Raw genomic sequence first — 21,473 nt, forward strand, 5'->3', positions numbered from 1 at the left:
TTTGGCAACATGAAAGCATAGATCTAATCTGCACTGTATCATCATTGGTTGGTTGATAAAGTTGATACAGGCTGGTGGTGGTGCTGTAATAGTGTGTGGGATATTTTCATACTTCTGAGCTCGTTGGTCCCAAATTAGTATTGTCTAAACACCACCGCCTACCTGAGTATCATTGCTGACCATGTTCCTTTGTGACTCAAGTATTCCCATCTGCTTCAAGAAGGATAATGTGTCATGTCACAAAGCCCAAACTGGGGGGTTTTTCTCAGCGTGACACTGAGCTCAGTGTACCTAAATGGCCTACACGATCATTAGATCTCAATCCAGTAGAGCACCTTTTAGATGTTGTCAAACAGGAGAATGACATCATGGATTTGCAGGCGACAAATCTGAAGTAGGTGTTGGAAGATGGGCCAAAATCCCTGAGGAATGTTTCAGCCCCTTGTTGAATGTGTATCTATTAACTGATTTAAAAAGTAAAATCAATGAAAAAAGTAGTGTCATAGGTGAGCAGTGAGAGTGCATGTCTATGTGCTATAAGTCTGTCTGCTATGTGGAGGAGAAGAGAAGAGACAAACTGTCCAGGTCTGCTCCTTATAGTCTCCAAGCAATATTCAGCTCCTGGTGTCAAGCAGCTGGCTTGGGCTTTCCCAGCTCCACCCACAGGTCACATTACTAAGACGAATTGACGCGCTCCGACAGTACTATATTATGGTTTAAAGTAATGCTAATTTCTTACTGAAGGTTTAAGCTCACTTTGCATCCAGTCGTGTAAAGTCGGACTGCATGTTTGGTAATTAATCTAAAGGACAGAAGAATCAAAGTGAGCTGCAATAGGATTTCATCTGGCTCCTCGTTTGCCTGTTCAGTGCATTTGAGCTTATGCGTGCTGTCACAAAGCTCCATAACACTGCTTCTTTTCCTTTTTGTTTACTGAAATCATATTGCATATACTTAGCATTTTCCCTATCATTAAAATTAGCTAACGGCTGTGGAACTGTCCGTGGTGCTGAACTGCAGCAGGTAAACGCCTCTGACTCTGTTTTTAGTCTAGCTTCGATATGCATTCTAAAACGAGACTGCCACTGCGTTACAGTAACAGCAGCATTTACATACATTTCTTCTGTCATCTGCTTTAGCAGGTAAGCTGCTGATAGGACAAAGTTATGTTAGTTTCCATGTCCCAAGAACCAATTTGAGTCTCCACCTTTGACCATGGCTGTGGGTAGCCCATCTGGCCTGGTTGCTATATCTGTGAATAAAAGTATTAGGAAAAGTAAACAACCAACAGTTTGCTGATGATGTTGCACCGATCAAGAGCTGAGCAAAATTCAACTTGAATCCTTTTGTTGAGAAATGCCAGAAAATGTTTGAGAACCACTGGTTTTCACGCTTCATCAGGTCCATTCAAAACAAGTTTAAATTTAGCATTTTTCACTTTAGTTTAAGTGCAAATAAAACAAATTCACAGTACAGTTAAATATTAAAAGTGTGATTATGGATTTCGAGCCTCAGAAGAAAAACATGACAGAACAAAGCTTTTTATTGCACTCAAAGACATACACTTCAGGACTCTCTCCAGACAGACATTTATAAACATCTTGCAGAATATAATCACCTTTGTTTCAGGACAAATTAATACACAACCTTTGTGTTAAGAAGCTTTTAGCAAGGGGTGTGGGGCCTACATAATACACAAGGCCAAGACAACAGTGGCTTAGTGCAAATATCTGGAGCGTGATTAGCCATGCTATGCCATTTTTACAGCTACAGACACAAAGGCAAGGAAGGAAGGAAAACACAAAACTTTACATGAAATGAGTGGGCAAACTGAGAAGCAACCATATATACTTATATGTGAAATCATCTGCTCGTTGAGGTTACTTGTGGCAGTAATAATAAGTAAACTAACACACTTTGGGGTTTTTATACAATATTCTAGGTTTCAGAATACAAATTCCATATTTTATAAATTTCTTGTGAGACAGTGCATTATCAGTGGGTTGGAAGTGCTACAGTACAAAACTCTGTAAAAGACTCATTTATCAAAGGTAAACAATTTCGCTTGTAGGCAGCCGGTGTCATAGTAACGACTCTATCGTGAAAAGCCACTTTGAAACGAAACCATAAATCATCTCTCCGTACGTTTTTCATTAATAATGGCAGCAGGGGAGGAGGGCTGTTTGTTTGTGTGTAATGGGAGTGTCGTCTAAAGCTGTTCGAAGCCGACGGAGCAGAGCAGGAAGACGGCGTAGAGCAGCAGGAGGCAGACTCCCAGCCTGCGGTCCAGCCTCCAGTGGTTCAGATGGACACACAGGACCTGAGGAGTGACGGACAGCAAGAGGCACACGGGGAAAAAATAAATAAGAGCTTTTTGTTTTGTTGTGTAATCATGAAATGTGTTAGTGAAAAGGCTCTCAGGCTGTGATGGGAATCAACAGGGGAGGAAAACCAGGCAGGTGGTCTGTTTGTTTACTGCGACACAATCTGACTATTTGATCTGTGCTTTATAACAGCAGGAGATGAGCTACTCACAGTAAGCGTGACTGAGGCCAGAAGCAGAATCACTGAGTACACCAGGCCTTTGCTGTTTATCGTCACCTGACAGGACACACAATGTGAAGCTTTTACCCCGCTGTTTAAAAACACTTATAACATATTCACAGTCATATTTTGTTTTTGGCCAATGATTTTTAATTTTCGGGCTTTTTTTTTAATTGCTGCACTCACACTGTTTAAAAGGGACCATGTATGATTTTCCTTTTTCCCTGTCATTTATTTACTATTCCAGTGGACAGCATTTCAAATAAAGGAATCAGCAACTGTACAGGTAATCCATGTGAGCCAAATGCTCAGGCTTCAGACTGCAATTAAATAAAACAAAATCATGATTTATGATGCCAAGAGAGATCCTTGACAATTGGTAGTTTCAGAGAACTCTGGCAACGAGCACAGGAACCCCGCCTACCTGCTGTTCAAACCTTTTGTCTGTGAGGAGCATCCAATCAGAACAAAGCTTAAAGAAAGGATGAAGGAAGCCCATGGCCTCAGAAAAAAGCTTTTGGTCTCTTGCAACTCCTGGAATAAATATCTGGTTCAGGCATTCCCTTACTAGGCATTAGCTGTGTGTGTCTGCTACTGGTCCTCAACAAACAGTTTACAGAGGGCTGCAGCAACAGCTGCTTTCACAGCTAAAGACAGTGTTTTGAGAGAAGTAACAGTGAATCAAAACAATAAGACTGCAGAGCTAAACAGTGATCTGGATGAGCATAATCTTCACATTTTAACACTGATGTAACCTTCAAATACTAGTTATAGCAGCTTTGAGTTAGTTCTTCATTACAAATCAGTGACAAATCAAAAGAAATGGTAGTTAACAATGAAAGAATAATGCAGTAGTTTTATAAATATTGTACAATTACAAATGTAAGTTTGAAAGGTGCCTTGGATATCATGTAAGGTACTTACAAACCTTTTCTTCAGGTGCTGAGAGACTTGTTTTGTCTCGTCAAACACATTTCATGGTAATATTGAGGCTATGCTAGCTTACATATGAAAAGTAAAACTGAAACTGAGGTACAGAGAACAGCTGGTGTTACCACTGATCCATAGCTGACTATAAGAGTCCTCAGCGCCCAGGGAAAGCCCAGACCCAGCAGCACATCAAAGATATTACTGCCAATGGAGTTGGACACAGCCATGTCGCCCATCCCTGCAGCGTAACAACATCATATGTTCACATCTTCATTTTCCTTTCATACATTAAATATTAAACACACAAATACACACCTTGTCTGGCGACAATGAGACTGGCCATGCAGTCGGGGACACTCGTGCCAGCAGCCAGAAAAGTGATGCCCATGATCACATCTGGGATTCCAAGTGTGTAGCTGATTATTGTCACCTTAACAGAAGAAAAATGGTTATATGTCTGTGTGTGTGTGTCTTTTAAAACAAATATGTGAGTGTGTGAATGTGCGTCTTACCATCCAGACCATGAGGTAGGAGAAGAAGGCTATCCAGAGTGTGGAGGACAGGAAGGTGAGCAGGTACCAGCGCTCCCACCGCGGCAGGTTACAGTCAGGGATGCTGCAGTAAAGCAGGACGCTCACAGGCCAGGAGAGCAGCCACTTCAGACGCACGCGCCACCCATCTGAGAACATGATGAAAACACGCATAAATGCACAAACAATGTGAAACACACACACACCCACCAGTTTGCCCACAACACCTAAATTATTCACCGGCACAGCCTGGATGTGTCCGCGACTTCTCGTGTCATCTCCTTTTAACTAACTCCATCAGCTATCAAACACTGTAGAGGATTATCTCTACAGTGCTTTGATGAATAATTATATTATTATTTATCAAAGCAAGAAGTTCTGGTTGATTCCAATGACAGAAAAAGCCTTTTAGAAGATCGACACAGTCTCTCATCTGTGCATTTTCTATGGAGATGAAGACTTGATTGGCTGCGGATGGCAAAAGATGGCATCCTGTGGCCAGGTACATGATTGAGCTTCAGGATTAATCTTTTTCTGCTTTTCCTGAGTTTTAAATATGTGATGAATATTACAACATAGTGTTTAAAACTCTAGCTAGTTGTGTGTTTTTTAGCATTTCTTTGAAGCAGAATTGCATACATGGGCATTTCAGATACTTTATATTATAAAGCTGAGTTGAGAGAGCTGACAGTAAGCTTTGTCTCTTGCTGTTCCAAAAGACGTGTTTGATAAGATAGACTAGGTTAAGAGTCATAGTTCAGTCTTACCATGTAGACGTGTTTTTTAGCAAAAAGTTTACTTCTGTTTCAGGATCAAGTTTGGCCTAAATGTTTAGATATATTGAGCAGCTGGATGTGAATTGGCATGAAGATGGTGTGTGATGGTGCATATATTAGACTCTGTATTGAACATATGCAATAATTAAAATTCAATCTAAAGTTAGTCAGATAAACTCATATTAAAAATGATTTCCTTCGTAGCATAATGATATGAAACATATCCAAGTATTAAAAACAAAATCCCAGTCAGCTGTGAGGCCAGCTCTTACCTGGCAGGACGAACGGTTTGAAAGGAACATTCTCTTCATCTTGGTTCTCTTGCTCCTCCTCCTCGTCCTCTTCCTCCTTGGGCTGTCCTCCCCCACATGTCTCCACTACTGTCTCTTTACCCCTCTCCCTCTCTCCCTCTGGTGGCTGTCTCTCTCCCTCAGCCACCGTCCCGTTCTCCCTCCCCCAAGGTCCACTAGCTCCTGAACCTTCCTCCCCTGAAGCTGCCCCTTCCTCTGGGCCAACCCGAGCCCGAATCAGCCTTTGCCTCTGTGGGTGGTTGGTGAGGGAAGTCAGGAGAAATTTAAGAAAAGAAAGAACTTTATTCAGGAGAAAACAAAAACACATGAGAAACACTGCAGCAGGGTTATGGAAATGAAGGTAGTTAAGATTATTTGAACTGGCAGGAAGAGTGATTATGCAGCTACGCAAGTCTTCACATTCACCAGAGGGGATTTAGAAAGCTTTATTTTGGAGGAGGGGGGCATGGAGAGAGCAGGCATAGCATTGGCAGGTGTGCTTTAATTTGATGCTGGAAATGGCAAGCACAGAGAGAAAGCTGAGAGAGTGAGGAAGCAGATTTGGAGATTGAGGTCTTGTCTGCTTTTGTGTCTGGGCTAATATTATGCATTAGGCTGCACTCTGTGTCGGTGTGATTTCTTTGTGGGCTTATTAGATGGCATCTGTGCAACAATGGCAAACAGGATGTCGTTTGATATGCCAGTACACATCTCCCTGTGTGCCAGTTTGTCTGCACCAATTTAGTGTCTTCTGATTCCAGTACCACAGCTTTGGGTGTCTGCTGTGTACTTCTCCCTAACTAGTTCTATGTTTCAAGAAAAAGAAAAGAAAACCATTGAATTGAAGCGTCCAAATTTAAATGCTGCAAATCTACATTAAAATACCCACCAAGCTGGCCGAAAAAGCCAAGGTAGCTTGATGTTATGCAATGGGTGTGAGCATGTGCAGTGTACCTCGCTGATGACCATGCATCCTGCCATGCGCAGGCGGGTGAAGGGGGGGAAATGCGGGGTGATGAGAAGGCGGAGGCTTGCCTCTGACAGAGTGAGTTGATGGGGGTGCGAGTTCAGTAGCTCATCCACCATCACGACCCCTGAATCCTGACCGGCCACCACACATGAGTCTTGGGGACAGAAGGAAGAAAAGCGGAAAAATGTTTAGCGGGAGATAAAAGAAGATAGAGGGGAGGACAAAAAGGACAGAGTGTTAGTGACAAAGTAGAGAATAACTTTTGTTCGTCAAAATGGTCTAGTTCTATTTCAGCCAGTTGGAAATCCCCAGGGGAACACAAGAAGCTTTTGACTGACAGCTTAAACTGTGTCACTAGGTCTGCTGGATGCTGCTCAGAGGCTTGGCAAACTGTGTCCTGTTTTGGATGTACACGCGCACACGTACAAACACGACCCTTTTCACCTGGTTTCAGCGGCACCATGTCATTGTCGCCGTCTCCGGCGTTGCCGACAGCCGTCGTCCGTCGCAGACCGCTCAGACACGGCTGACCTGCCCTGCTGCAGTGTCTCTCCACCAAGCAGCACAGAGATCTGTTAAACCTACACAAAGCACAACACATGAAGATTCGGCCTATGGTACGTATAAAACATGTTGTGGCTTTAGGTTGGAAATGTGAGCAGAAGCAAAGACTCACTTCATGATGATTATATAGAGTCCATACATAGAGATCAGGATGATGGTCTCCCACCTGAAACATGCACACAAACACCACCACAGATTCACAAACACCCACACAATCATCCAACGCACACTGGCTGCTAAAAAAGTCTTGTGTAAAAAGGTCTTACCATAGGACTTTTTCATCATAGATTACCTACAAATAAAATGAATATAAACTTTAATGCCAACTTCTATTAGTTTTATTTAGTTTTAGAAACATAGCCATACTTAAACCATAACTCACTGCGATAAGTTGCAGTATAGGCATGCAAAAGATTGTTTTTTTAAAGAATGAGAAATAATAAAAACTGGCCACAAAAATCCAATATTAATGTCCAGTAATAATACGGGAGGTGTGTAGTTTTCCCTATACTGTTAGCCATATACTTTATATAGTAGTTAAATCAGCCAAAAAAAAAATTAAAATGATTTAGCGCCCTTCACATGAACATCTGATCTACAGATTCTGCACTGATTAAGTGCCACATGCAGCATAAAAGGCGGGGCTGAGGTAGAGGCGGGTTGCAAAATGGCTTGCAGATGCGCAGCAAATGTAGGGCTACTAAAGTACCTAAAAGAGCCACATGTTATTTGGAGAATTACCAGTGTGTTTAAGAGTATGAGCTGTGACTTTGTGTCCTACTTGAATTATCACTAAAAATATTCACTTTAGATGCACCAGTTTAACATTTAAGTGATCTTTCATTTGCTTTTATTCTTGCACTAAAAGGTGCTTTCTTTTAATTGTAGGAATAATGTTGCATATAACGGTGAATATTTCAGGATTTTTCATCAGTACTGAGTTTTTTACTGTAGAGATTTCTCACCAGAATAAGCACCACTATGGACAGGATGTAGAAAACAGCATCGCGGAACAGAGGCCACCAGCTCAGACCAATGGGCTGCAGAGAGAAAGGAAATATGAAACACAGTGAAGACTCCGTCAGGCAGAAAGGGGTGCTCTGTAGTGTGCGTACCTGTCCTGCAAAGATGCCACAGATGCCGATGATAACCAGGATGTTAAAGACAGCTGATCCCACAATAGTTCCCACACCGACGTCACCCTTTGTGATAAACACGCCTAAGTCCAGAAGAAGAAAGATCAAACGGAGATCATGCACATGTGTTTAATCTGCAACATTGTACAAATTAAGAGTTTCTCAACAGAAGACAAACACAGTAATTTATCTTCAGTTGACACCCAGAGGGGCTGGGCTGATGTCTTTGTAATATTTACTGCAAATTGCCTGAAGTCAACTAAAGTCAAAGCAAGACTTTTTTTCTTTCAAGATTAAAATATATTGTATCAGAGGCCGTTTTTGAGGACATTTCCAAAGGCAACATTGATTTAGAAGCAAGGCTTTCATTTTTACAAACTGTAGGTCAACATTTGTTTCAGAAAAAGCAGAAAAAAGCAGTTAGTTTCAATAAAGGATCAGAGTCACAATATGATAATATCACAATATACTGCTAACAATAACAATGGCTTGTGCTACAGTGATGCTGCAATACCTGATACAAGACAGTTATATCTGATATTTTATATCTGTGTAAAAGAAGAAGAAAAGAAAATAATGCTAAAAGGCAAAAAGTAGAAGTGATGTATTTACTTATTGTACTGTAGTGTCACAGTGTGTGGGCAACATTATTATAAGCAGTTACACTTACTGACCTGCTGTATATGCTTCTTTGTGTTTAACGTCATTTTTTAACTGCTGTAACAAAAGAATTTCCCACATCTGGGATAAATAATGTACATCTTATCTTATATTTGAACCGGTTAAATTTTTGACATATTTGAGCTCAATGTACAGACCTGGACTCAGATTAACTTACTTATCAATAAGCTTAAAGTTAAAGTCCCAGAAAAAGGTAACAAAGAAACAGAGCTGGGGATGACAAGCAGAGCTTAAAAACACAGAGACTAACTCAGTGAACACACAGACGATCTGACAGAGGCTACAATGGAGACAGGACTGTTTACTCAACGAGCGAGTGAATGAAATGAGACACAGGAGCACAAAATCAAGACAATGAGGCAGGGGAGTGAGTGAAACTCAAAACAAGACACAAGAGACAACTAACTAACAAAGTAAAAATAACAAGAGAACCCAACTAAACGCAGAGATATGAAAACTCACACTAAAAAATACAAACGCAACACAGGGGGAGGCTGGAATAATGAGCTGAAAACAGAAAACAAAATACACGGACACACACAACCCTCCACTAGGAAAACAGTTAAGTAAACACAGAACTATAGACTCTGGAATAGCAGGAAAAATCTGAACATAAACTCCAAAATAAAAAATAAAGGTTCCAAACCATGACAATTTTATTTTAAAAAAGTGAAAGTTGATTTACTGAAACACTGCTTATGATAAAAAAAAAACCACTGCTCCACACTGACATGATAAACCATCAAGCAAAAATTAATGTCTTCTTGACATCTATGATTAATGATAAATGGCTGAAATTAATCACTGCTTGCTCCCTATGTGCACTTTTCTCTGTCCTGATTAGACATTGTCTCTCCGATTGCCTCTAATTGGAGCACTGATGGCAGAAATATTGATCTAACCAGCTGGAGGGAATGACTGACTGGGATACTGACCAATCAAAGAAGTGAAGAGCTCAGGGGCGGAGCTCCCAGCTGCCATGAAGGTTGCCCCGGCAACATCCTGACTGAGCTGAAGGTTCTAGTGGATGGAGAGAGGAGATTAAACAGGCTTAAGGATGAGGATGGTCATATTTGGTATTCTTCTTTCACAGGACTGATCCTAATAAATACGGTGTGTTTATCCAAAGCCTGCCGTAGCCAAAGACCTCTGCTGCTGTCCAAAAACTACTACAAAAACATCAACTAAGGTTACATTTGTCCAATGAACATGACCACTAGTTTATAATTTAATACCACAAGGCTTAAACAGAGACTTCTGATAGACTAACACACTATTGTTTCATGTCTTTATAGATGAATTAAAACCAGTAAAGAAAATACACTCGCTTCTTACCCTTTAAAGGTTTTACTTAATACCTAGAGTAGAATGGAAAAGTATCAAGTATTACTTTACTTTCAGTCATACCTCTGACACTTTTTCCAGTGATGGCACAAAGTAAACATCACAGACAATGGCCAGTGCATGAAACATGTAGATAGCCTGAGAAATACAGCAAACGCATTACTGAAGATTTGGTTAAAGATGAAAATAAGAGAAAATACAGCTTTTTATTATGTCAAACGCAGGCTTTCAGACAGAGGTGATACTCACACAGAGAACATGAAGGAGGACTGCACCCTGTCTCCTCTGATCCACAGTAAAGATGTCTTCAGGAAACTCACTGATAGCTTGGGAAAAGATGGATAGAGTGTAATCTAATGACGTGTGGAATTAGTGTTGGACAACAGAAACCAGTTACCAAGTTTTCTAATACATTACATTTTAAACAAAACTCCCTAAAACCCACACTTTGATCTTCTGATATCTGAAGATTAGTTTCTGTCACGTCTCAAAATTAACTCACAGTGACTTTAACACACTTTCTTTAAAGGAGGATTTGTTCCCTTGGAGCTCAGAGAAGAGCCTCAGGTAGCTGGCTAAATGAAGGCTGTGATTAGAATTACAACTCAGCTCCACCCTGAACCTGCAGGCATTTATCCTTGCATGCGTCAGATCTAGAATTTGTGTATCTCACTTTGTTGAATGTATCCTGTATCTTGTCTAGTGCAGACACAGCTTGAGTTTAAAGTCACACAACCAGGAGTCCAATTGCATTACAGCTGAATTTTCCATGCTCCTCTTATGACTTCACACTATCCCTCACGCCATCCAAAAACAAGTGTTTGCATTGACTTTCTTTGTCAGTTCTTCTAAAAGCAATTCCAATTATATTGAAGTTCAGAGGCATCTAATTTGGCTGAGCGTCACCATGCATCACAGTCTTTCTCCTCCCAGCAGAAAGCGATTGTTTTGCTTGGCTGCACTGTCTTGCACATAAGCTCATAAATACCACAGCTCACTGCAACATTTAAAAAGCTTTTTTTCATGATACAGACGCAACAATAATATGAAAAGCAGCCTCCCAAGTGACTTCCCCTCAAGGTTTTCTGATTTAACTGTACGTCAGATTTTTTAAACCACTGTTAAAAGTGAAAGAGATATCAATGTGCAGTTAGAGGCAAACACAAATCACACCTAAGAGGCAGAAATGATGTGACGTTGGTTTAATTCAGATCATAATCAAACGGTATATTTTTAGCATCAGGAACCAAATGATGCTCTTAAAAATAGAAATATGATAGTTTGAACAAAATGTCTTCAAGGCTTTTAAGTTGATCTGCACTGTATTTCCGTGAGGCAGGAATTTATTTCTGACTGAATATGTAGCTCAGTGTGTTCTGTAAAAATCTCGAGCAGCCAAACAGATCCAAGCATGCATAAGCAATGGTAGAGTGGCTGATGAGAGGTTACTAATCAGCAGGTCATTACCACAAGCGGGCACTTTGAACCGCTCCAGATGCACACTACATCAAACCACAAACTCAGTTTCCTAGCAACCATTAAAGACCTGTTTTTAAAACATCTATATGTGCTCAATTTAAAGAAATGAAGCGAGGGGCGGACCAGAGGAGTAAAGGAATGCACAAGAGGAAATAGTTCTTGATTTAAAGAAATAAATTAAGATGGCACACCTTAACTGCCATAAACACACAAGGGCTCAGAAGATCACAGGGACTGTACACTCAGTGCCGTGATTATCTAAACCTGAGCTCATTCTAGCTCAACACACTGATGCGATTAGACTTTTAAAGTTTTGTAAAGATAATCTTCCTGTTGGCTCGTGCACGCCTATAAACAAAGTGTATGTGAAAGACACAAACACGTGGTAAAGCACCTCACCAGGTCTAGAAGCACCCCCAGTCTGGTTGTCTTCTTTTTGCTGGATGAGCTCTCTCTTGAATAAGGAGCTGCTGTGATCCACAGTTGCTCTATGGTACTCTAAAAGGAGTCATTCACATATAAATACAGTTAAGCTATTTGAGGATATAACCTTTTATGCAACTTTAACGTGTTTCTTTACTAGTATCCTGCTAAAATAATATGTACAGCTGCAACGTGACATTTGCCTAAATACTGCAATTCGATCTGTTATAGAAAATAATAAAAGTATAGGAGGGGTTAAGAAAACTTTACATCAGGGTCTTTATACACACCTGTAACATCACAGAAGTGAAAGATCCAGACGGCTGCGAACAGACCGACTCCACAGACGCAGAAACGCGGGAGGAGGCGCGTCTGCCTCGGTCTTCTCGGAGCCTTCATCCCGCCTGCTGCCACTGCTCGTCGGCTCTCTGCTCAGAACATGCCGCTGTCCCTCTTCTTCGGGCTCCTTCTCTCAGACCGAATACAACTGGCCTGTTGATCTCTTATTCTGATTTATCGTCTTTCTTTCTTTGCTCCATCCAATAAGCAAGCGGATGTTAAACAGGTTCGGCCTGTCCACAGCATCTCCGTGAGTCAGTCAGCACTAACCGTGCAGCATCCACACGCTTCACATACACCCAGCGGATACGTGCACACAATGAATCATCAGCCAGCGCCTATATGTCAGTATCCTCTCTTTCCTCCTGCCCTAAATTTGATCTGTTGTTTATGATTTTCCCGTCGGGGAGGAGGGTTTTTTTTCTTCCTGGACCTACAGACTAGAGCGCCTTCAGCTGGGTGGGGCGACGCGAGCGAAATACTGATAACACGAAGCAATGATTCAAGTGTCACGTGAGAGGATTTTGTGGGGTGAATGAGAATATTTTCCAAAAGTCTATATATATATATCCATTGATTAAAAAAGAAAATTCAAAGGATTAAAGGAAGTAAAGCCTCTGTGTGAAGTAAGGTCCAACAATAAAATCAGAATGATGCTAAATAAAGACATATATGCAATACAACTTAACATAGATGATAACACAGTGAAATGAGATTTTAAAAAATCAAAACAAAATAAAGTGAAAGTTAAAAAAGATCCAATCTGCAAACAGAGCCATAACATCTATAGTTTATTTGTTTGGGTGGGGTCTTTTATTCTTAGTCGCCTTTCACTGAAACTATTTGGATCCGGTCTCCTTTGCTGTTAAGTATGGAAGAGGATTAGGGCCGCTGTAAAAAAAAGTGGACATGTCTTTTTTTTTCCTTTTCCAAAATCCTGAAAAAATTCTGCCTTTTTTCTCAGAATTCTGGAAAAAAAAAAGACGTGCCCACTTTTTTCCCGTGGCCCTAATCCTGTTCTGTAGTTAAGATACTTGCTTTTGCTCATATGATTTTATTGATCAGCACAGCTTCTAAATGCTGTTGGTTTAGAATCTAGAAGTTTCTGTCAAAACAGTGTAATAGACAGTCAGCAAGCTCATCCAAGACCCTGAGGCTGAAGTTTTATTTGTTTGTTTTCTGAACTCATGTTTACAAAAAATACAAGAACAGAAATACAAGAACAGACCAGAGAGAGAGTTAAGCTCAAATGGGAGGCAAGGCCCCATACTGTACACTCAAGTAGGGCTGTAACATCAGGTGGGCGCTAGCCCACAAAGTGGTGATGGAAGAGAAGTCAGATGTTCCTACAAAGCATCCTGAAGCCACAATGGCTAAAATCATGAGAATGAAGATGCACAGCATAAAGAAACCTACTCTCCAGATCGCTGCCTCCAAAGTACCTGGGCATCTTTGCATAAGTGAGAAGCAAGAGTGAGAATAATGAGTGAGAAGATGAAACAGGATGACTCCATCACGTACAAAATCCTATCTGAGTACCTTTTAGACTGAAGGTTAACTGTGAGAAGATGAGGTTTCAGCAGCTCCTCAGTCTCAGGTTCCTCCTGTAGACACTGTAGCAGGCATCATTAATGTAGTATTTCTAACTCAATTTCTCTAGTTTGTATTTATTTTATTGAACTTCATATAGACGTCATACATTTCCAAGATTTGTGGAGTTTGTCATGCCGTCATTCACTTCAGCTGTTGAGGCCAGCAGTTTAATTTCCTCTGCAAAGGACAGAGGGCGGTCGGGCACTCGTTCCTTCTCTCTCATCAGGTCACTAAAAACAGAGTGACGCAGTACATTATGAGCTCTCCCACTATACTGTATAATCTTTTAAAGCAAGAGGATCTGTGAGTCGGGATTACAATGTGGCCTCATCTCGTCTGTCCTCCATCTGCTTACTCAGCTCCTGCGTTGTCTGCCTGAGGTCCTGCAGCACAGACACAGGGCCAGACAGTAAAACACCTCAAAAGTTTATAAGCCAGAATTGTGCAACTGCCGCAAGAGTGCTGTGCATTTAGACATGGAGACTGTTGGACATTTGTTCAAATGGGCACTCTTTGTGAGCATCGCCTATGGACTGATTCCAAATGCAGTATCACATTTCAGAAATCTCTGACTCTTACATTGCAGATGAAGTAGTAAGCACTAAAATACAATCTCTCCACCAAACAGACTTTAAGATGAGTTTTTCTTGAAAGATTCATGTCCAGTTTCTTTTATTTCTAACTAAAAACATTTTTAATCAAACAGTAATTGCGTGCACGGCTTGCAGGGACACAGCATGTTTAAGATCTCCCCGCTGACTTTAAGTGATGTTTAAGTCAGAAAACTGTGAGAGCTCCTCCAAAAGCGTCAGCTTACAACTCCAATCAATCACATAATACATCACATAATAATCTCTGTAATATTCTGGATATTTATAATTAAGCTATTTGTATGTATTAGAGCTATTTCTTATATTAAGCAAGTTTAGTTCAGTCTGTTACTGTTCTTATTGTCTTTAAGCAAATGTAACCACATAACTTCCTTTAATAAAGTATTCTGATTGTGATGAAAGCTGATGTCTGCTTTGCATCAATACCCAACAGTTCACACAGTCTTCTGATCAACCTGCTTTTACTTTCTTCCAAATATACACTTGATGAAGCTGGCTAGACTATTTATCTCTCTGCAGCTCTGACTTCTCCAGATGTTTTCGTGAAGTGACTACAAGTAAGGGTTCCTTTGGAGGACTCTTCCATGCAGGCTGTGTTTGCACATCTGAACTGCACAGTGAAATAGTGCACCAACTCTCCTCTGTCAGTTAAAATTTCCAGCAGCTCTTTTGAATTCATGACGTTGATTTGTTTTCCCTTCTTGCACAGCAGGGGTGCAGTTTTAGCTCAAAGTTTTCTAAGCCTTGCAGATATTGTCTTGACTTTCAGAGTTCCTTTTAACTGTCGTTTCTCAGTGACTTGTCAGACAATTGAAAGTTGGAGGTACTTTGATCTTTTTAAAAGTCTTCCCTTTGATGCCCTGACAGTCTTTTCAACTATTGCACTTCTTGACCTGTCAACAAGTCAATTAAGACCCAAAGAGTACCCAGACTTTTACATGCAACTGTGGATTTGCAGATCTCAGCAGCTCCAATGCAAGCTCCCACATCATCACACAAAGGAAATCTCTCTCTTGCCAATAATCTGCCAATCACTGACACAATTAACAAACTCACTCTTATTAATTTCTTATTCACCTTAGTTTGAAATCCATGTGATAAAGAGTTGCATCATATGTATAAATTGCATAAATTATACTTTTTTGGTTTAATGTTTGATTAGATATCAATGGATAAAAACATTATTACCTTTATGTTGTTGAAGCACTCTTCCACAGTTTCATTTAACTGCTTCAACTGCAAGTCTATCTATAAAAAAATGGTAAAATAATAAATAACAGAGAACTGTGACAATTTTTACTGTTAATGTTTGTGAGAAAATCTGAAACTGTTGGTCAGTCACTGCTTTGTTTTGATGTCGATGCTGATCTTATACTTGCCTGATGAATAACCTCATCCTTGTGCTCCAGTTTTGACTGGTCCTCTTCCCTTTGAAACTAAAAAACACACAAAATACAGAAGAGAAGATTATAAAAATACTAGAAGAGAATAAGTTAAATAAAATATACTCATGTCATCCAGGTTTGTCAAGTGAAACCAATATGGACGTTCTTTAAGTCTGCACTATTGTTAATGACTTTTCTTTTGTAAAAAGTCTTCCGGTTGTATAGAACACTGTGGGAAAACAGCAATCAGCTTCCTTGATCTATGATATGACACCCTACTGGGATCTTTATGAGCTCACTAATTTCAGATCATTCTGAATAAAACATTAATTTTGTAGATTATGGACATTATTAGAGCCAAAAAAGAGGATTATGAACAGTATTCTTGTTTGTAAATAACTTGTCAATGACATAAGAATGGGCTGTCCTTGTTTTTGCAGTCAGATACACTCCTTGTTTGCCACATTCAGTTTCAAAACTATAATAAGGCAATGAAAAACACTCAGATGGAGGCTTCATAACCAGACTTAACTAATGTGTGACATCGAGGTGGGTATAACAATGGTGGAATTGATTATGTTACCTTCAAGCCCTGAATTTCAAACTTCAGGTTGCTCAAAGTGAGCTTGTCCTGGTCTATCTCTTTCTGGAGGCTTTTGAGCTGAAAGAATTAAATTATACTTAAATTTAGACACTGCTTTCCAAGTTTCTGCAAAACATCAGATGTCAAAATTGAACCCCAAAAGCAAAATTCATCCAAGATAAATAAGCATGCATCACTGCACATTGATGCTAGTGCTATAAAATATGACTGTAAAAGTTTTTACTGAATGTGAAAAGTAATGCATATCTACCTTTGCAGTTAGTTTCTCATATTGTTCCTTCATTACGGTGGATTCCTTCTCCTACACAAAAACATGAAGGTTCATCTGAAGTGAACTCGCAGTGCGAATCAGTGCAACATAAAATCTACATTTTATGAAGCTTAAATATCACTGGGAGAAATATGATTTGATCCACAGCTGAATTTGTAAGTTTGCTCACTGGCAAAGAAATCATAAGTCTCTAATTTTTATTGTTGTTTCTTTTTAATGGAGAGAGACAGACTATCAACTATTCAGAAAAAAACACATTACATAAAAGTAGTAAATTGATTTCTGTGCCATTGAATGCAATAATAAAACATGACTTAGCACTTGGCGGAAAAAACTGTTGAAGATGTTTCTTGTAGTTACCAGGTTTGCACACATCTCAGCAGGGATTCTGGCCCACTACCCTTTAAAGAAACTTATTAAATCCTTTAGGTTTCTTGGCTGCTGCTTGGGAAATCAAAGCTTCAGCTTCCTCCACAGACTTTCTATGGGATTGAGGTCAGGAGACTGAATAGGCTCCTTAACATGCTTCTTCTTTATTCACATCGTTGTTTTGGGTGATTGCCCTGGTTGAAGATCCATCTGTGGAAGGGGGTTCTCTTCCATGACTTTAGGGACTTCCCGTATTGTTAGCAGAAAAAGCATAATGATTCCACCTCTGTACCTGACTGAGGGGATAGAGCTCATTGGGTCATCATCTCTCTTCTTCCAAAGACGGCATGTCAAGTTCATGCCAAAGAGCTCGATTTTGCTTTCACCTGATCACAGCAATTTCTCCCAAACCTTCTCTGAATCATTTAGCTGTTCAACGGCAAACTTAAGATGGGCCTGTACATGTGCTTGCTTGAGCAGGGGAACCTTCCGGGTGCTGCAAGATCTCAATTTATTACGGTGTTGTGCCAATGTACCAGTTTCAGGTGGAGGACCAACAGTTGTCACCTTCTCACAAAGCTTCTTGCTGATGGTTGTGTAGTCTCTACAATCTTGTCCATCTTGTCCTTTTACACCTCTTTGGTCTTGCCAATGGTAGTGGAGAGGTTGGAATAAAAGACATTGATTCTGAGGATAGGACTGCTTTACACATATAACAAGTCAAGATCAGGTGTATCTGTTATTGATTGACTGTAATCTGTGTACCACATTGGCTCACATCTCTCCATTAAAATGAAACTACCATTAAAACTAGACACTGTTTATTTCACTGTAAGTGAGCAAACTTACAAATTCAGCTGGGGATTAGATAATTCCTCTACTATATTTCAAACACTTCTTACGAACCAATTCATGGATCTTTTCTACATTCCATCTATGTGCCTCAAAGTCATCTGCCAGAGCTATGCAAGGCTCTGCTTCAGTCTGTTGCAAGTCTTGGAAAAAGTTCTCCATGCTGCAGACACACAGCACACAGTTTTAAGCTTCCGACCACGTTGCTAAAAAAAAGCAACTAATAAATAAAATTACCACATATAAACAAAAAAATATGCACAATTATCCAGTAATAACAACTTACTTATAAAGGTTTAAATTAAAAAACAAACAAAAAAAGATTGTATTTTTGATTTATTAAAAAGAAAAAATCCCACAGGTGGGAGAGATCTAACAGCGAGATGTGAAGTATTTCAAAGGCAACATTAAAACAACAAGATTAATCTGAAATTAGTAAAATATTAAAAACTCAAGCTGATAAAGTACTGGATTGTTTCATTAAATTCCAAGCAAGAATTAGAAACACTGCTGTTGTCCTCAGGGCCAAAGAAAACAATCTTTCTCTTTCAGACTTTTCCGAAACAAATATAAATCACAATGTTTTACTGGAAGCCAAAATGTGGAAACATGTGACACTTGCAACTGAATGCCACCAAATGGCAGGGAGACAAAATGGAAGTGACCCTTCCACAATCAAGTAGTGACAGTAATCTGTCTCAACTTACGTTTCAACTAGTTTTCTGAGGGACTTATTCTCTGAGCCCAGCGCTGCCATGTCATCATCTGCGGCATCCAGCAATTTCCTCATGTCAGCATTTTGAGCTCTCAGCAGACTCTGACTGTATTCCAGCTCTGCAATTTTCTCAAGCATCTTCTTTGGTGACCTGCACATCACAGAAAAAGGTCATATGCTGCACAGTAAATCAACCCATTTTGGTTGAGTGTGTGTTCATTAAGCATCACTCACATGTTTTCCTCCATGACATCCATTGAGCTGGCGTATTCCTCACCCTGCTACGATCAACATATGTTTTTGTCAAAATTCATATAAAATAATGACAAAGCCACAATACATATTTTTGAAGTGAATGGTGTTGAAAGTAATTTAGATTTCAGCTAGATTTCAAGGAGACTTTATTTACTCAAGCATAAATACATTTTTGGCAAGAAATAACAAGCAAATGCACAGGTTTCTATAAAGTAAAGTATCATAAACTATCTTAAATATATGTGGACAAGTTGTGCTTATGTGTGGTCTCCTTCCAAAAGACAATTTTGTGCCATAAAAAACCATGATCTACTTAATTTATCTAGGCCACTACAGTCATGCGAAAAAGAAAGTTTTAACAGGTCTCTATTCAGTCTTGTAAAAAACTAAATCATTTTATTGCTTCAGTTCATTGAGGTTTGCTGGGATTTACTTATCTGCAGTTCTTTAAATGGGATGAGGTCTGGACCTTGACTGGACCATTGTAGCACCTTGATTACTTTTTTTTAGCCATTCTTTTGTAGATTTGCTGCTGTCGATTATTGTCCTATTGCATGACCTGATTTGAAACAGGTTTTAGCTGCTGGATAGATGGCCTCACATAAGACTAAAATATTGGTATTTAGAGTAGTTCATTGTCCACTGCAAAACAAGTTTACTACCCCTTCACCACCATGCTTGACAGTGAGTATGAGATGCTTGTTTTGACATGCTGTGCTTGGTTTTTGCCCAACACAGCATGTTACTGTGCATTATGTCTAAGCATCTTCACTTTGGTCTTGTCTTTTTAAACAAAGTATCATTGTTTGTTCAGATGTAATAAAGCTAAGCCATGCTGACACACAGAACAGGCTTTCTTTTGGTAACGACTCCAAAGAAACCCTACCTGTTCTTTATTTTTATAACTATACTTTCATGAACTTTAACGTTTAATATGCTAATTGAGGCTTGCGAGATTGAGATGTAGCACTTGGGTTTTTGCAGTTTCACTAAGCACTGCACAATCTGAACTTGAATATGCTGGGATGTCCACTCCTGGAATTATAGACACATTATGTTAACACACACCTGAATGCTTCAGCCCAGTAAAATGCCTAAACTCCTGCTTTTATAGAGGTGCTGGCACTTGCTTAAGGTCAATTAATGATTTACATTTGGAGCACCTGGCTGCAACTTGCCCTATTACTTCCTATGGCTACAGTAAGGGTTTGTTAGTTAACTAGTTAACTAACAAACACTAGTATATCTGAACCAGAAATGCTTCATACAAGACATGTTTTTTGGGGGGTTTTTTTGTCCTTGCTAGCAAGACCAGGACATCACACATTTGGGTAGAATGACATTTTGCTTTTAATGTAAATATAGAGGGAGGTATGACTAAGGCCACATTTAATTTGAAAATGAATGAAAAAGGCTTAGCTAACGCTTAACGCAGCTTAGCAAACTGTAACGCTAATAATTTAAGCTATTAAGTTATGAGAACTTAACCATTTTGTAAAGGACAGTTAAGCTTTTTAAAATACAGATATACATGCATTATTATAACTTTACATAAATGTTTAAACATACTAAAATGGAGAAAAAGAAAAAAACCCCGCTAATGCAAGGTAAAAACGTGCAAGCTAATGGCCAGCTTTACAATTTTTTCAGTTAGCGGTAGTTAAATTAAATTCAACTTTGTGCAATAAAGAAAATTTCTAACAGAGGTTATAACAGTGTTTCACTGGTGTTATAGTTGTATAAAACTAACAAGCTAAAAACCTTACCAGCACATGAAATCTTTGCTAGATACCTGGTCACAGCAGCTAAAGAGGATCTAGCTTCAATAGTAAGCTGGTTACCATGGCAGCAATTAGTTCAATTCATGCAGGCTGGGAGTTCCTCACAATGAAGGCACTTTTACCATATCGCTTATATGCGTCGAATTTATAACAAATTCATATAGCAGGATAACTGTAAGACTCACTGATACTGCTTATAAGGCATCAGAAAAGTTTTGGAAATATTTTAAACTGTGCTGATAGATAATGCTGCTTGCTTCAGTTGCAATTCAATATTAGTTCAATATTAGACAAATATGACAATTTGTTTGTGTTGTGTTCAAGAAACCTGTCTTGGATGTTTTGAGCTTTGTGATTAACCATCCATTAGAAGATGGGCACACTGCTGTCACAAATGGATGGACATGGCCAGAGACAGGCTGTGGGTGTTTAAATGGTTAGTTCGTCCCAAAGAGCCCAAAGTGGTAATAAAATATCCCCGACACCATTACAGCCCACAATCAGCCTGAACTACTGAAAGCCGGCAGGATGGATGGATCCATGATATCATGTTATTTACACCAAATTCTGACCCTACCTTCTGCATGTCACAGAACAAACTGAGTCTCAGCATGCCATACCAGTATTATTCTCATCTTATATTGTTTTATTTTGGTGAGTCTCAGTTTCCTGTCACCTGATGTGGTCTTCTGCTGCTGTAGCCCATCTTCTTCAAGGTTCACTGTGTTTTGAGTTCAGAGATGCTCTTCTGCATACCTTGGTTGTAACAAGTAATTATTTGAATTACTTTGCCTTCCTTTCAGTTTATGCATTTCTCTTAATTTTCTGTTATTTTCAGATGGCTGTGCAGAAAACTCCAAGGGGATCAGCAGTTTCTGAAACTCAGACCAATCCATCTGCCACCAACAACCATGTTCAGTCACGTAAATCACCATTCTTCCCCTTTTCCATCTCTACATACATAAATACACTGCCATACTGTTGCTGCCATGTGATTGGCTAAGATTTTATCTTCTGGTGATTTTTATGAT

At 39.6% G+C, this 21,473-nt stretch overlaps 2 protein-coding genes across 8 annotated transcripts; both read right to left on the minus strand.

Annotated features, from left to right (window-relative positions):
- Positions 1–1,521: 1,521 nt before the first annotated feature.
- On the minus strand, positions 1,522–12,501 carry slc24a6a (solute carrier family 24 member 6a). Of its 5 annotated transcripts, none has more exons than XM_005467557.4 (17): positions 11,958–12,501; positions 11,644–11,742; positions 10,015–10,091; positions 9,829–9,903; positions 9,357–9,441; positions 7,720–7,823; positions 7,570–7,644; positions 6,871–6,896; positions 6,717–6,770; positions 6,485–6,621; positions 6,106–6,194; positions 5,053–5,320; positions 3,987–4,153; positions 3,790–3,904; positions 3,600–3,712; positions 2,536–2,601; positions 1,522–2,320 (listed from the first exon to the last, which is right to left on the minus strand). In XM_005467557.4, the coding sequence occupies exons 1-17, from the start codon at positions 12,064–12,066 to the stop codon at positions 2,210–2,212; spliced, it is 1,770 nt and encodes a 589-aa protein (XP_005467614.1). In that variant the 5' UTR covers positions 12,067–12,501; the 3' UTR covers positions 1,522–2,209. The 5 variants fall into 5 exon arrangements, with proteins under 5 accessions (XP_005467614.1, XP_013126420.1, XP_025767289.1 ...); XM_013270966.3 differs by having other exon boundaries at positions 6,025–6,194; XM_025911504.1 differs by lacking the exon at positions 9,829–9,903 and having other exon boundaries at positions 6,025–6,194.
- A 628-nt stretch (positions 12,502–13,129) lies between these two features.
- LOC100711466 (coiled-coil domain-containing protein 102A) lies at positions 13,130–20,574 on the minus strand. 3 transcript variants are annotated; one of them, XM_013271071.3, is made up of 12 exons: positions 20,428–20,573; positions 18,641–18,687; positions 18,399–18,557; positions 17,746–17,854; positions 16,450–16,500; positions 16,179–16,256; positions 15,590–15,646; positions 15,399–15,458; positions 13,918–13,982; positions 13,706–13,829; positions 13,546–13,619; positions 13,130–13,456 (listed from the first exon to the last, which is right to left on the minus strand). In XM_013271071.3, the coding sequence occupies exons 2-12, from the start codon at positions 18,661–18,663 to the stop codon at positions 13,252–13,254; spliced, it is 1,005 nt and encodes a 334-aa protein (XP_013126525.1). In that variant the 5' UTR covers positions 18,664–18,687; positions 20,428–20,573; the 3' UTR covers positions 13,130–13,251. The 3 variants fall into 3 exon arrangements, with proteins under 3 accessions (XP_013126525.1, XP_019221052.1, XP_005467618.1); XM_019365507.2 differs by having other exon boundaries at positions 20,454–20,517; XM_005467561.4 differs by lacking the exon at positions 15,399–15,458 and having other exon boundaries at positions 20,428–20,574.
- Positions 20,575–21,473: the final 899 nt, after the last annotated feature.

The sequence above is a fragment of the Oreochromis niloticus genome, linkage group LG2 (genome assembly GCF_001858045.2).
Source record: "Oreochromis niloticus isolate F11D_XX linkage group LG2, O_niloticus_UMD_NMBU, whole genome shotgun sequence".
Taxonomy (NCBI): domain Eukaryota; kingdom Metazoa; phylum Chordata; class Actinopteri; order Cichliformes; family Cichlidae; genus Oreochromis; species Oreochromis niloticus.

Bases quoted from the DNA above. Each gene is read 5' to 3' on its own strand.
- slc24a6a (XM_013270966.3), bottom strand. From the start codon at position 12,066: ATGAAGGCTCCGAGAAGACCGAGGCAGACGCGCCTCCTCCCGCGTTTC. The intron at 6,897-7,569 runs GTGAGAAATCTC...TTTTATTTGTAG, and splicing joins CCATAGTGGTGCTTATTCTG to GTAATCTATGATGAAAAAGT. The intron at 6,195-6,484 runs GTGAAAAGGGTC...TCTGTCCCCAAG, and splicing joins CATGGTGCCGCTGAAACCAG to ACTCATGTGTGGTGGCCGGT.
- LOC100711466 (XM_013271071.3), bottom strand. From the start codon at position 18,663: ATGGATGTCATGGAGGAAAACAT. The intron at 17,855-18,398 runs GTAAGTTGAGAC...GTGTGTCTGCAG, and splicing joins CTCAGAAAACTAGTTGAAAC to CATGGAGAACTTTTTCCAAG. The intron at 15,647-16,178 runs GTAACATAATCA...TGTGTTTTTTAG, and splicing joins TTGAAATTCAGGGCTTGAAG to TTTCAAAGGGAAGAGGACCA.